The sequence below is a fragment of the Pelodiscus sinensis genome, chromosome 1 (genome assembly GCF_052426305.1).
Source record: "Pelodiscus sinensis isolate ZL-2025 chromosome 1, ASM5242630v1, whole genome shotgun sequence".
Lineage (NCBI taxonomy): Eukaryota > Metazoa > Chordata > Testudines > Trionychidae > Pelodiscus > Pelodiscus sinensis.
The window spans coordinates 296,561,435-296,576,211 of NC_143052.1; the positions used below are offsets into that span (position 1 = coordinate 296,561,435).

At 44.2% G+C, this 14,777-nt stretch overlaps 1 protein-coding gene and 1 long non-coding RNA gene across 2 annotated transcripts in view; one reads left to right on the plus strand and one right to left on the minus strand.

Moving 5' to 3' along the window:
- Positions 1-13,925, minus strand: part of NEK5 (NIMA related kinase 5) — a 43,305-nt gene extending 29,380 nt beyond the window's left edge. The window contains exons 1-7 of the mRNA XM_075919100.2: positions 13,868-13,925; positions 12,976-13,116; positions 10,068-10,164; positions 5,470-5,567; positions 3,443-3,526; positions 3,262-3,332; positions 1,810-1,896 (exon numbers count right to left, since the gene is read on the minus strand). Of these exons, the coding sequence (XP_075775215.2) occupies positions 1,810-1,896; positions 3,262-3,332; positions 3,443-3,526; positions 5,470-5,567; positions 10,068-10,164; positions 12,976-13,092 (554 nt within the window). The 5' untranslated portion in view covers positions 13,093-13,116; positions 13,868-13,925. The remainder of the gene's footprint in view (positions 1-1,809; positions 1,897-3,261; positions 3,333-3,442; positions 3,527-5,469; positions 5,568-10,067; positions 10,165-12,975; positions 13,117-13,867) is intronic.
- On the plus strand, positions 555-3,253 carry LOC149525770 (uncharacterized). Its single transcript, XR_016348525.1, has 3 exons — positions 555-695; positions 1,614-1,657; positions 3,119-3,253. It is a non-coding gene; the product is annotated as an uncharacterized LOC149525770 (long non-coding RNA).
- Positions 13,926-14,777: the final 852 nt, after the last annotated feature.

The following is a 14,777-nucleotide window of genomic DNA, read 5'->3' on the forward strand; positions in this document are numbered from 1 at the left end:
TTTGTTGTTGTTTTTTAAAATTTCATTTATATACCATGCATGCACACAGAGTGTGTCATATACATAGCAATTACAATCATCCTAATACTTGATTATCCTCAAATGTACTGACCAATATTAGAACTGATGGGCTGGTGTTTGCACTTGCAGCAGTGTAAAATAGTTTTTGAAGAATATCATTTTGGAGATGCAATGAAGATGATCAGCACTCACTGCAATGGTTCTTTTTGCCTATCATGTCTGTCTGCCTGACAGTATAAATATAAACAACTGCCCCTTCATTTTCAGTGGATACTTGTAGCTGTAGTAGAGATGCCCCGACAGATTCCTTCCCTGGATACAGACTCCGAGTTGAATGACCTAGGCAGGTTTAGATCACGAGGTGAATCTGGGAATGGAAATCTACACAGAGATGATTGCAGAGCTGATGTTTGGCCACATAACTCTACCCCCAGAGGTGGAGCCCGTTACTCTATATATTTTTCTAGATCACATTCATCACTGCAGTAACTGAATACTTTTGACTTTCCCCTTTTATTGTCATAGATGGGAGGCATGTCACCAGGGTATGATGCCAGCAGAAGGGATGTTCCTGCACAGGGAAGGGATAGGCTATCTCTGACTGACTGACAGCCCAGGAGACGGCAAGGAAGATGAGCAGTCTGAAGAGCCCCCCCGAGAGCTTCAGAATGGAGGTATCTGTTTGGCATCAAGGCTCTTCTAATCTGGAGTCGAGCTTCCCACATAGAAAAGTGGGTACACAGCTTCCCCTAATCCATGATTCTTCAATCCTCAGCATCCAATGTTTTGGTGGCTTTCAGTGAGCCTCTATCTACCTCTTCTGCAGAAAACTCTATAACACTTGAGCAGGCAAAATATGGCCCATGGGACACATCTGGCCCACCAAGGCTCTGGATCTGGCCCGCAGCCCTCCAGGACCCTCAGGCAGGCTTCCTGCCTGCCACAGCCCCAAGCTGCTCAATGCTGCACAATTATTGCAGCTCCCATTGATCGGAAATCTGTGTCTGGCACCATCCTCTCCCACGCCCCTACTCCCTGCCACAGATCATCACCCAAACTCTCTGCATGCCCTCCTTCCCCTCTGACGCAGGTCACAATGTCCTTGCACCTCCTTCTACTCCCTTTCCCCAAATCAGAATCCTCTCCTGCACCTACACCTTCTCCCATACTCTGCACCCCAATCCTCTGCACCAGGCCATAACGCCCTCCTTCACTCAAACCCCCTCTCAGAGCCCACACCCTCTGCTACACCCCAGTCCCCTACCCTGAGTTCCCTTCTGTGCCTTCATCTCAGACCCCAAGCCACCCTCCATAGAACAGTGTGGTTCTTTGAGTGGTCTCCCATCACCAATTATTGCCCACTCCTGCAATAAGGATTACTGAAAACCAAGGCTTTCACTGTCCAGAACTCTCAATCCAGCACAGCTCTTTGAAAATAATTTTTAATGATCAATACTCAATCTATCAACGTTTTGCACACTGAGAACTACAAAGAGCCAGGTCTATGACAGTTACTGCATATTAGACACACAATGAGACGAAACCACTGATTTCCAAAGAAACCAATGAAATTATTTGTTTTCAACCTGCAGGTATTACAAGTATGAGTATTACAACTGAGTAAGAAAATTAAAATGTAAGTAGCTGCAAACATTTTATGAAAATAAAAATGCAATTGTAATGTTAAGTCAAGAGTTTATCAAAGCAAATACTTCCTTTCTTCAAGCACTCATGCTTCATCATAGGATTGGGGAAACCACCCTAGGAAAGATATATTTAGAGACTTACGTTTTATTGTTATATGGTCGGTTCTCACAGATTTCTGGTGATAGATAATAGGGTGTCCCTACACAGGTACGAGCAAGCTCCATTGTACTAATAAAAGAGAACAAAACAAACATAAGGGATAAAGAGTAAATTCTAGAAATGGGGAAAAGGACTTGCATGTAACCAGGAAAAAAACCCACACAAACTATCATTTCTACACAAAAGTATATTCATACTAGCTTAGTACATTAATTTAGACACAGTTGGGAGAAAATTACAACACTCTCCAGCTCTCTGCTAAAATGGTTGTGTGATTCTATAGCAGAGAATGCCTGTGTTCCAATATAAAGCTCAGGAATTCTCTCTCCTCAGCCCACACCAGCGTTGCAATCACCATTCTGAGATAAATGCTTATTGCTAATACAGTATTTTAAAAGCATTTAACTGTGCACAATTCCATGATGAATTAGGTGGTTTTGCAATATATCCATTAAACCATGAAATGATATGAGTATCCCACACAAACCAGGACTGAAAGGAAGAAGTGCTCTCCAGGGGATTTGCGAGTCCTATTTTCTGCTTTGCCACTGATCTGCTGTGTAACCATGGCCAAATCACCATATGTCTTCAAGAGATGCCACTAATTTTGGGGTTTGATTGTCAAATCTAAGGCACCAACAGCCTCATTTTCAGAAATGTTGAGCACCCACAATTCCTACTGAAAGTTTAGCACCTACCTTCACTGTGGTTCTGATTCCCCATTTGTAAAATGGAGATGAAAATGGTTCTAAGTATCTGGAAGGTTGTGATGCTTAAGCCATTTGTGTTTTTACTGTTAACTTGTTGAATGAATGTTGTTATTGAACTAGTAAGTATTCTTGTAATTTTGTATTCCATGAAGACTATTATTAAAATATTCTAGAAAAAAGCATGCACTGATACAACGCATGGAGTGCACCTGCCATCTATTTTAGGTATTTATGTGGCTCCTATTACCACAGAATCTCAACACCTCACAATGTAGATATCCTCACACCACCTCTGTGGGATAGGGAAGTGCTATTAGCCTCATTTTACAGCTGAAGACTGAGGCAGAGAGATGCTAAGCAATATGCCCAGTCACAAAAGGAGTTTATGGTGGAACAGTGGCTTGAACCCTGGTCTCCTGAATGTAAGTTAGTGTTTTAGGCACTGGATCATCCTTCTGCCATACATCTCGTACATCAACGAAAATGAAATATATATAATTATGGATACATTCTGTGCAGTCCTAGGGCCTCTTTCTGCTCCCAATGAAGTCTGTCTCAAAAATTCTCATTGATTTCCACAGGGCAGCATCAGACCCCGAGTCCCCTGGATTTCTTCCTTAGACACAACATACACTTTCAATCTGCACTTAATCTTCAGGACCAGTGACATTTTCTGGAGCTGGCATTAGATACAGGATACAAATAGTATAAAAATAATGCTTACTTGTTCAACATTCTTGCTATGCCAAAGTCCCCAAGCTTTGCTATCATTCCATTATTGCTAAGCAAAATATTCTGTAAATAAAGAAGAAACTGGTATGCCTTGATGAAACATAGAAGAATTTCCTGTATATGCATTTCTGTGATTAGGTAAAATTAAGACTGGTAACTCCAAAGTTTACTACCTGTGCTTTTATGTCTCTGTGTAAAACTTTCCTGTCATGAATATGCTTCAGTCCTAAGGAAATTTGCACAAACCAAGACAGAATCTATAATGAAAGACAAAAGGGTCAAAACTCTGTAATTCTGCACAAGCCAATGTCTTACTGAAAAACACAAAACAAAACTAAAATACAGATTGCACATACACAAAAAAGAGAGAAAAATAAACAGAGCTGTTAATACCAATCTGAGTGATTAGATTCATTTAATCCATTTTTCAATTTTAAATATTATCAGAAAATTATATGCAGATAAATACATCATCCAACAGTCCTTATTCCAACAAATATTCCAGTGACTGCAGTGGGAGTACTGCCTGAGTAAGGAATGTGGAATCAAGCCCAAGGTAGCCTTTTAATTAGGAAGGCCTGAATTAAAATCTCAGTTCAGATCAAACTGGAAGAGGAATTATGTGGTCTCATATAAACCTCGGTGATGGAAACCATTAAACCACCATACAATTTTGATGACATTTATGGTTCCTTGTCAAGAAAGGCTCGGGAACAGAAAAGTACAGATTGCTGCTTAGAAATGTGGGTAAATGGCAGAGCTGTATAAGGAAGCTTGCATAGTAACTTCTCTCACTATTCCTATCTTAGGCCACAGTTGTTACATCCTTACTTTGGTCTTGATCAGAAAAACACTTAACCATGCGATTCATATTAAGTATGAACTTAAGTACTTTTCTGGATCAAAACTTTTTGGAAGCTGTTAAATGTATACTTAAGTCTATCCTTATTCAGAAAAGCACTTAAATACATGCATAACTTTACAATACATATGTACAGCCCACTGACTTCATGATTTCATTCAGTAAATCATTCTTAATCAGGAAGCACTTAAGCACCTGCTTAGCTGTGCTAAGTTGTGATTTATTGAATTGGGGCCTTTAATTAGGAATAAATACATACATAGATTTGAAAATATGTAAGGTATTATGGGAACTAAACATAACTGGGTAGCTGTGCTTCTTTAGTTTGGGGATTTTTTTGGTTTTGTCTACTTTTTTTGGTCTGTTCTTTGTTTGTCTTCTGACGACACATTTTCTGTTAGTTTGGCTGTGTATTTTCCCTCAACAGTGTTCTTGTTATTGTTGGTTTCCTATTTTTTATTTTTCTGATTTGTGATTTTGTGCTCTTACATTAACTTCATTCTCTCCCTTGTGTTTCCTCTGCTTCCGATAACTAAATGAGCCAGATAATCCTAAACCCTCAATTAACTCCCAAATGATTCACTACCAACTCCTTTCTCTACCACTTACATGGAAAAAAGAAAAGTGAAGAGATTTCTTTTTCTATATAAATGTTAAATTGAGAGTAGACAGAGAGTCACATTTTAAGGCCAGCCTTAACTGGGTTTTTTAATGGGTATGTGCAGTTTTACAATCAGTTATTTTTGCTAGCAACTTAGGTCACTAGGTATCTAAATTCTTGACAGCACCTGCAAAATGCAAATCAATGTCCAAAAAACTAACCGTGACATACAATGCATAATAGAAAAGTATGGTTCAGCTAGTTGAAGGGAGGGCAAAAAGTAGCATGAATCAGAATGAGAGGAGTAAAGAGAAGGTGAGAAACAGCTGTGATTCCATCGACTAAATATATAGACACATTTCTGAACTAATGTATACTGAAATAGGTTCAGAAGGCTAGTTTAACAATTCTGAATCCTATTTCTGATCATGGGTGAAATCCTGTTCCTACTGAAATTAGTGGGAGGTTTGATCCCATCTAGTAACATTGTAGTGCCTACAAGACACTGCCCTGACCTACATTACTCCTCACCTTCCATCTCATATGTCATTTCTAAGGAGAGATCTTTTCTCTAGGTCTTAACTGAAAAATCAGTAATTCTCACAGAAGTCATAAGGGCTTAGCTGCATGTCTCTTGTGATTAGAACAATAAAGATAAGAAATTGCCTCACATAATTGATAGTCCTCAGCATGCATATTAGGATATAAATTGTTTCCTCTAAAAATAATCCCTTTACCTGGTCCTCATCAAAGAGCACTCCATGTTGCATATTGATCCGTCTCATTAGATCACCCCCATCACAATATTCCATCATGATATATAGCATATTCTTTTCTGCAAGAAAACATAGGCTTTTTTCTAACTACTTCATTGATATTAGTGAATAGGACAATTAATTATTTTAGTTACAGCTGTTCTGTTGGGGGAATTTTTGGGACAGAGAGGGGTTAAGCTTATGTTACTCTACCTCTAGTTACCAAAGATTTCCAGTAAAATGGAGTCTTTGGGTGATCAATGGGTAGAAACTGATTATAGCAAAAGAGACATAAAAAAAGAGAGATTTGCAAAAGTAAAGCTTTACAGCTCATTCCATGATCAGGATGATCCCCATATTTTCAACTGCTCATTCCTACTCATCCCTCATTATGACAAAGTGAATTTATTGCTACCAATAATTGTGGCCAATACTTATTTAACCAATTTATACAATCACAGAATTAAATGGTTGCAAGCCTAATCCGAACTAGCTAGTCCGTGCCGCGTGTAGCCGCGCGGCACGGGGTCCAACCTAGCCGGCATTTAAAAATGGCGCCGGCCGGCTTTATGCAAATGAAGCCCGGGAAATTCAAATCCCGGGCTTCATTTGCAACTCCATATGACTACATTACCCCCTCCTAGTTCGAACTAGGGGGGTAGTGTAGACATACCCAGATATATTGGAGTATAAGCTTTCGTGGGTAAAGACCCACTTCATCAGATGCATGTACTGGAAATTCCAGAGGCAGGTATAAATATACAGGCATAAGAACAGAGTTCCAATCAAGAGTAAGGTTAGAAATAACAAGGTCAATTCAGTCAGAGAGGATGAGCCCCACTTCTAGCAGCTGATGTGGAGGTGTGAACACCAAGAGAGGAGAAACTGCTTTTGTAGTTGGCCAGCCATTCACAGTCTTTGTTTAATCCTAAACTGATGGTGTCAAATGTGTAGATCAGTGGTCCCCAACCATTAGGGGTTGCTGGGCGCCAGGGGGCGTGGCCGGGGGGGAGGGAGGTGGCGGGGTCCCCCCATAGCCGCATTCTGGGGGCCGGCGCTCTCCCCTCAAGCGCCGCGCGCCCTGGGCTGGCACTGGCGCTCTCTCCCCCCCCTTCCACCAAGCGCCGCGCGCCCGGCGCTCTCTCCCCCAAGCGCCGCGCGCCAGGGGCCGGCGCTGGCGCTCTTTCCCCCCTCCCTCCCCCAAGCGCCGCGCGCCCGGGCCCGCTAGAGCTCTGTCCCCAAGCGCCGCGCGCCCGGAGCCGGCGCTAGCGCTTCCTTCCCCCCTCCCCCCAAGCGCCGCGCGCCCGGGGTCGGCGCTGGCGCGCTCTCCCCCCCATGCGCCGCGGGGGGTGAATCCGCGGCGCCCCCAGGGCCGGCGCTCACCGTGCGCCACGCGCCCGGGGCCGGCACCGCACATGCGCCACGTGCCCGGGGCCAGGCCAGCCCTGAGCACTTGGCGGGCGCAGAGAAATGCCCCCACGGGCGCCATGACGCCCGCGGGCACCGTGTTGGGGACCACGGGTGTAGATGAACTGTAGCTCTGCAGTTTCTCTTTGAGGTCTGTTTTTAAAGATATTTTGTTGCAGGATGGCTACTTCTGTAGCAGATTTTTCATTGTTCTTGCAGATTCAGACTAACACAGCTACCCCTCTGACACTTCTCTGGATAATATAGAGGGAAGGAAGTAAATGGGGACAGAGTGTAGGAAAAAGGTCAGGGAAATAGAGTAGAACGGGGTGGGCAATAATTTTCAAAGGGGGGCCATTCCAAGAATTTGGTAATATTAATGGAGGAGATATGGGGTCTGGGATGGAGTTTGGATACAAGAGGAAGCTCTAGGTAAGAAATTGAGGTGCTGGTGGGGAGTGCAGGATTGTGACCTGGCACAAGGGTACTGGAGGAGATGTGACCTGGGACAGGGTGTTGGGGTGTGGGAGGAGTGCCAGGTGCAGGCTCGGACTGTGAGATGCTTATCACAGGTGGCTCTCAGACAGCATCCCAGCAGGACCCTCAGGCAGTCTCCCTGGCGGCTGTGGCCACACACATGGCTCAAAGTGGCCACTTTCTGGGGCCAGCATTTCTCTGTACAGTGCGCACCCCTTGGGGAGATGTCTCTGTGCCCTACCCTCACCCCTAGCACATCCTCACTGTCTCCCATTGGCTGGAAACTGGCCAATAGTAGCTGCAGGGGCAGTGCTCATGGGTACGTGCAGCATGGGGAGACCCACTGCTCCTCTTCCCCTTAAAGGCACCCTGCACAGAGACTCGCACGCTGGTCCCAGCAGCTAGCTACTTTGAGCAGCATGTGTGGCTACAGCAGCCAGGGAGCCTGCCCAAGAATCCCACTGGAGCATGGCAGGCTGGATCCAACCATGAACCAAATCATAGATGCACCTGGAGTAGAACCATAGTGTTACAAACAGCTCAGGAATGCAGTTTGTTCATAATTTCGAAATGTTTGAAACTCTGAACAAAATGTTATGGTTGTTCTTTGCAAAATTCACAACTGAACATTGACTTAGTACTGCTTTGAAACTCTATTATACAGCAGAGGTGAAAGTAACTTAAATTTCTTATGAGAACTGTTGTATTCACCCCCCCAGAAGGAGGTGGGAGTGTGGCACCATGCAGGAGTCAGGGCAGAGGTTTGGAGGTGTGGGAGCTCAAGTCAGCAGGCTGGGGTGTGTGTGAAGAAGTGCAGGAGTGACGCAGAGTGCAGGTTAGGGTGTGTGAGGAGGGGCTCGTGGCAGGAGACTGGGGTATGTGTGTGTAGGGAGAAGTGCAGGGGGTCAAAAGGCACTATTTAGGGAGGATGTAGGGGGCTTCGCCACCCTAAGATTCGTACCAGGACGCTGAGTGCTGTTCCTGTTAGTCACTGTCAAAGAGTAAGAGGAAAGCAAACAGCCTGGGTCACTCACTCCTCTGCCTCCTACCCTCGCCAGCTGGGAGTGAAAGGAATGGAAGTGTTCTGTGTGCTTTCCTCTCGCTCCCTGATAGGAAGGGAAACAGCAATCAGCATCCTCCTGGTACAAATCTCTAGGGGGAAGGTGGCTTCAGTGCCCCCAGCCTTTCTAAATGGTCCTTAACGGGGGCAGGGAGTCTTGGGGCTGGAGCAGTCCCAGGCTGATGTGTGAGAAAGGGGGCACACCTCCAGCCGGCCCCTTTAACCTTTCTAGCTTTCTGCTGCTTAGTGCAGCAGCCTGCAGGAGAGCCCAGAGAGCCTGGCTGGGAGCATGCCATGACTCCTCCTGCAGCTGAGCATCCCAGCTGGCTAACTCCATCTTGCCAAAACTGCACACCAGGGCATACTGGCTTACTTTCACCTCTGCTGTACAGACGAAAATGCCGCTTTTAACCATCTTAATTTAAATGAATCAAGCCTGGCTTTCTTGCCTTGTCAAATCTTTTTTTATACTTCCTCTTTTTTTAGTAGTTTACTTTAACACAGTACTGTGGGGCGGAGAGGTTTGGATTTTTTGTTGTTTGGTCTCTACTGCTGCCTGATTGTGTTCTTCCAGTTCCAACTGAGGGGTATGGTTGACTGGTCCATTTGTAACTGAGTTTCTACTCTAGCAGCAGAGCGTGGCTGCTGATTAGAGAGGCCCTAGGCTGGAACCCAGAGCAAAGGGTCACCTACAAGCGTGCGTGCATGTGTGTGGGTGCGTGCGCTTGTGAGAGACAGGATTGCCAGGCCCTCGGGCAAGGTAGATGGGGACCTGGCTCCATGCTCCTGGAAGGGGTGGGATCTCAGGCAAAAAGGGCAGCCAGTCCTCAGCGCCACCTGACGTGCACTGCATCATGGGACCCTCTCTCCCCAAGAAGCCCTCAGAACTGCTGAGAGCATACTGCCTGGCACTTCAGTGACAATTTAAAGGGCTGGGGGGGAGGGGCTTTTGAATTGCCAGGCCCCGAGGCAATTGCCCCCTTTGCCCCCCTGTCAGCAGGCTTGCCTACAAGACAATGAGGAAGTGGCATATACCAGGCAACATAGTCACACACTGCCGCCTGGGACAATCATCCAACGGGATTTTGATGCCTTGGATGGGACTATAGTGACCTGGCCAGAGGATTAAGTCAAAAAGGAATACCCTGTGTTGCAGAGAAAGAAGCCATGCTACAAGAAGGAGCTATTTCTCTAAATAGCCGTAAGGAGATGCCCTATCAATGTGCAGTACCCCATAGCTATAAGAAAGAGACAGACAAGGCTTAAAACATTAAAAAGAAAAACATGCACACACACAGAAAACAAAAGTAGGGCATGAGGAAAAAAGCTGTATAGTACATCCTTTTCCAACCATTAGTGCTGGCTATAAATAGTTCAGTAAGGCTGTATGCCTATTTCTTTTTTGTCAATAAAACACCACACATACTTCAAGTGCTACAGAAGTAAAACGTAATAACTTGGTCCAATTCCAGAAGTCATGTATGTGTACAAAATACTTACGCTACATTTTTTCAGGTTCCTAGATAAGTATTTTAATCTCTCATAAATTTTGGGGAGCTAGACAGAGAAAAATCATTAAGAGTTTCATAAAGACTTAACTTTAAACATTAAAATCACAAATAAAATAAAATAAAACCTTGAAAAGAATTGTAGAATGTTACTATATTTGGGTGCTTCATCTTAGCCAGAAGAATCACTTCTTTCTGAGATGCTTCTTTTTCTTTCATAGGCATCTAAAGGGAGTTTAAAAAACCAGTAAAATGACAATTTCCCAATAAAACTTTTTTTCGTATGTAAATCTCATATCAAAACAGCCCTAGGAGATCATATTAAATAAGTGATAGTGGATCTACTACATGTTGCAAAAGTTAAAGGGTTTTATTTGCCATTTAAAAAAGATGATGCATACACAGTGAAAAATACAAGTTATGAAATTTGAAAATATATTGACACTTTTTCTGACATTATTAGGCTCTAATCCTGAAAACATTTAAGCAAGTGCATAAATTTACTTGTAAATAGTCCCAATTAATTAGAGGGACTTCTCACATGAGTAAAGTTGGGCTTAGCTTATGTGTTTGCAGCAGCAGGACCCATGTGACTTATGTTCTTGGTATGAGTAAGTTCATATGAAAAAAATATAAAGGAAAAAATATTAAAAAATATTCCCTTAAGTTTTACCCACTTTTCCAATATTTTGGGTGAAACTCCCATTGGCTTCATTCAGTTGGGATAACATTTCACCAATGGGCTACATCTAGACTGGCATGATTTTCCAGAAATGTTTTTAACGGAAAAGTTTTCCGTTAAAAGCATTTTCGGAAAAGAGCATCTAGATTGACACAGACGCCTTTCCGCAAAAGCACTTTTTGCGGAAAAGCATCCGTGGCCAACCTAGATGCACATTAGCGCAAAAAAGCCCCGATCGCCATTTTCGCAATCGGGGCTTTTTTGCGCAAAACAAATCTCAGCTGTCTACACTGGCCCTTTTGCGCAAATGATTTGCACAAGAGGGCTTTTGCCCAAACGGGAGCAGCATAATATTTCCGCAAGAACATTGACAATCTTACGAGATCGTCAGCGTTCTTGCGGAAATTAAAGCAGCCAGTGTAGACAGCTGGCAAGTTTTTCCACAAAAGCAGCTGATTTTGCGGAAAAACTGGCCAGTCTAGACACAGCCATGATGTTTTTCTAAAAGCACCAAATCCTGATCTTAAGGCTTTGTCTACACTACAAATTTTTTGCAGCAGAAAATATGCCAATGAGGAATTCATTAGCATGAGTCACTATGTCATTAGCATATTTTCTGCTGATTCTTTTTGCACAAGGCATTTCTGCACAAAAAGAAGCAGTGTAGCTGCTTCCGTTTTGTGGAAAACAAATCTTTTGTGCAAGATCCTTATGCCTCTCCTGGAGTTTTTGTGCGTGGGAGGGTTGCACAAAACGGAAGCGGCTACATTGTTTCTTTTTGCGCAAATACCACTTGCGCAAAAAGAATCAGCAGAAAATATGCTAATGACATCACGACTCAAGCTAATGAGTCTCTCATTAGCATATTTTCTGCCACAAAAACTTGCAGTGTAGACAAAGCCTCGTGATTTCTTGAAAAGCTCATTTAAAAGTGAAAATAAGTTTAAAATGTAACTTATGCATGGAACTGGAGGGTGATAAACCAAAAGGCAAATAAAAAGAACACAAAATCTATTGGATTTTTTAAAGTCTTGTTAAAAAATAACATGACTCACAATTTTTGAGCACTTTTGGATGGCAACTTATTAAATCATTTAAATATCTTAAAACTTTTTATAGGCAAAATGCGAAGTCTTGTGTATCTGGAAATGTTGATTACTGCATTGTTGGTGAATGCAGTTGAGAAAGAATTTGTACAATTTTTGTATTCAGGTCATTTTTAGGTTGTAAAGTCTTTGATTTTGAGTATGAAAATTGTATAAAGATTTTCAGACCTGGACTACAGGAATGTATTCTTCTGTTGAACTGCTTAATACATCATACACACACACTAATTCACATTAATGACTAAGGGCATGTCTAGACTGCCTGCAGCTTTTGAAAGAAGATATGCAAATTCGGCATGAATTTGCATATCTTCTTCCAATCCCATTTTTGGAAGAGTTTAAAAAAAAAAAAAAGCACTCAATGTGGTTCTTTCAGGAAAAAAACACCTTTTTTCAAAAGAACCTTTCTTTCTAAAAAAATGAGGTGTATGGGGTTCTTTTGAAAAAGGGTTTAAAAAAAACCCAACGTCTAGACTGCTTTTTTTTTTCCGAAAAAACTTCTGAAAATGGGATTGGAAGAAGATATGCAAATTCATGCCGAATTTGCATATCTTCTTTCAAAAGCTGCAGGCAGTCTAGACATGCCTTAAGAAAACTGCTTACTCCCATTGTGAATTACTTAATTTTGAAAATAAGTGAACCAATAGTGAAGAAGCAGAGAGTAAAACACCACAAAATGTAATTTGTTCAGTTATTTTGAAAGCAATAGCTTTATTTTAATTATGTGTTCTATCATATTTTACTGCCATATTTATGAAGTACAATTCAGTTTAGAAATGAATTAAAGTGGCTCAAAGACTAAAACATATTGTAGTAATAAAGTTAAATTCATAGTTATCTTGTGAGAAAGTGAAACTTAACAAGTAGATGAAATGTATACAAATTTTGACGAAGAAAATAGTAATACTCACAATTATTAGTCATTATACCTTGTGGTAAAAGTTTGGCAAGAATATACCCATAATTTCTATACTTGCTATCATACTCAACACATAAGCAAGTGTGAACTAACTGGAAATATAATGAACATGTTTTTGTTATGTTAGTTTTGTACACATAAGCATGCTTGTAAATCACTAAATTAATAGACGGACTGAACACTGTTTTTAGAAATTTTACCTTTATATAGTCAAGATATAAATGTAAAGCAAATTAAAAAGTCCTAAATTTACACTGTAGGAACACACAGCATTATAACCAATTAAATATAAGCATCAGTATTATATAAGCTTGCTTTTGTTGTTTTACCTTTGTTAAATTGATCTCTTTGATAACAGATGGATGGTTATCTACCTTTCCTTTTGCTAGGAATACTTTGCCAAAGGCTCCTTCCCCAATCATTTCAATGATTTTGTATTTATCCATGATGTCTTTGTTTTAAAGGCGTTTCTAAAATACAAAAAGAGTCTCAAATACGAGGGGTTCGCAGGTAATCAGTGTTCTGAAAATATCCCAAGGAATTTCACACATTGGGGAAGTCACACATTTAAGAGTTCACTCACAATCACAACCACAACTGCTGTCACCAGCAGGTAGCAAGCGGGTTGGAGAGCAGCCTATTGAATTACACCACAAGGACCCTAAGCCCCTACCACCTTCAGGAAAATAAAACCAATTACAACCCCCTTCTGGCCCCGCTGGTGTTAGAAGTCCACTCCAGACGTGCTGGCACTGCTGACACGGGTATTAATCTCAGGCAAGAGAGGTCGTGTCCCATTAAGCTTGCCGGATCAATGAGACAGTTACAAGCATTAACACAAAAAGCTTGTTATTCACCGGCACGTGGGTTAGCAGCCCCCACTGGACCGCACGGGGCGGGTCACGCACTCGTGTAGCAGCCAGGGCTGCGCGGGCAGGGCCCTGGGGGAACCAGACTCGGGCCGCGGGCAGGAGGCGGGGCTGGGGCAGCCGCTTCGGCCGCGGGTCGAGCGCTAATTACCCCCCCCGCGGTGCAGCCTGTTGCGGCGGGGGCTCTGCTCCCGGTGCCTCCCCGCCTCTGCTCTGGGGACCCGGGGTTACCCCCCCTGCCCCGCCCCGTTGCCATGGAGCCGGGACGCGCCAGCGCCGCTGCCCCGGCGCAGCCCCTCGGTCAGCACCCGGCGCCGCCCGGCCCGGCAGGTCGAGGCCGGGTTCGCGGTACCTGTTGCGCCGGAGCCGGTCCGGTCCCGCGCCCGCAGCGGCGAGAGGGCAGAGCTGGGAGGGGGCCGGACTCCCCGAGAGGGGAGGAGCCTGAATCAAACAGCGCCCCGAGCTCTGTTGGCATCTGCCCCAGCATGTTCCCCTCAGTTCACCCCCAGCACCTCTTCATCCACTGCATCCCCAGCACCCAGTGTCCTCACTGCACCCCCATCACTCCTCTGCACCCTTTCACCCCTGTACCCCACTACCCTGTCCTCCTCCCTCTCCATATCAATCACCCAAAGCACCCCAGCACCCAGTGTCCTCACTGCACCCCCATCACTCCTCTGCACCCTTTCACCCCTGTACCCCACTACCCTGTCCTCCTCCCTCTCCATATCAATCACCCAAAGCACCCCAGCACCCAGTGTCCTCACTGCACCCCCATCACTCCTCTGCACCCTTTCACCCCTGTACCCCACTACCCTGTCCTCCTCCCTCTCCATATCAATCACCCAAAGCACCCCAGCACCCAGTGTCCTCACTGCACCCCCATCACTCCTCTGCACCCTTTCACCCCTGTACCCCACTACCCTGTCCTCCTCCCTCTCCATATCAATCACCCAAAGCACCCCAGCACCCAGTGTCCCCACTGCACCCCATCACTCCTCTGCACCCTTCCCCCACTGTACCCCACTACCCTGTCCTCCTCTCTCTCCATATCAGTCACCCAAAGCACCCCAGCACCCAGTGTCCTCACTGCACCCCATCACTCCTCTGCACCCTTTCCCCCACTGTACCCCACTACCCTGTCCTCCTCTCTCTCCATATCAATCACCCAAAGCACCCCACCACCCAGTGTCCCCACTGCACCCCCATCACTCCTCTGCACCCTTTCACCCCTGTACCCCACTACCCTGTCCTCCTCTCTC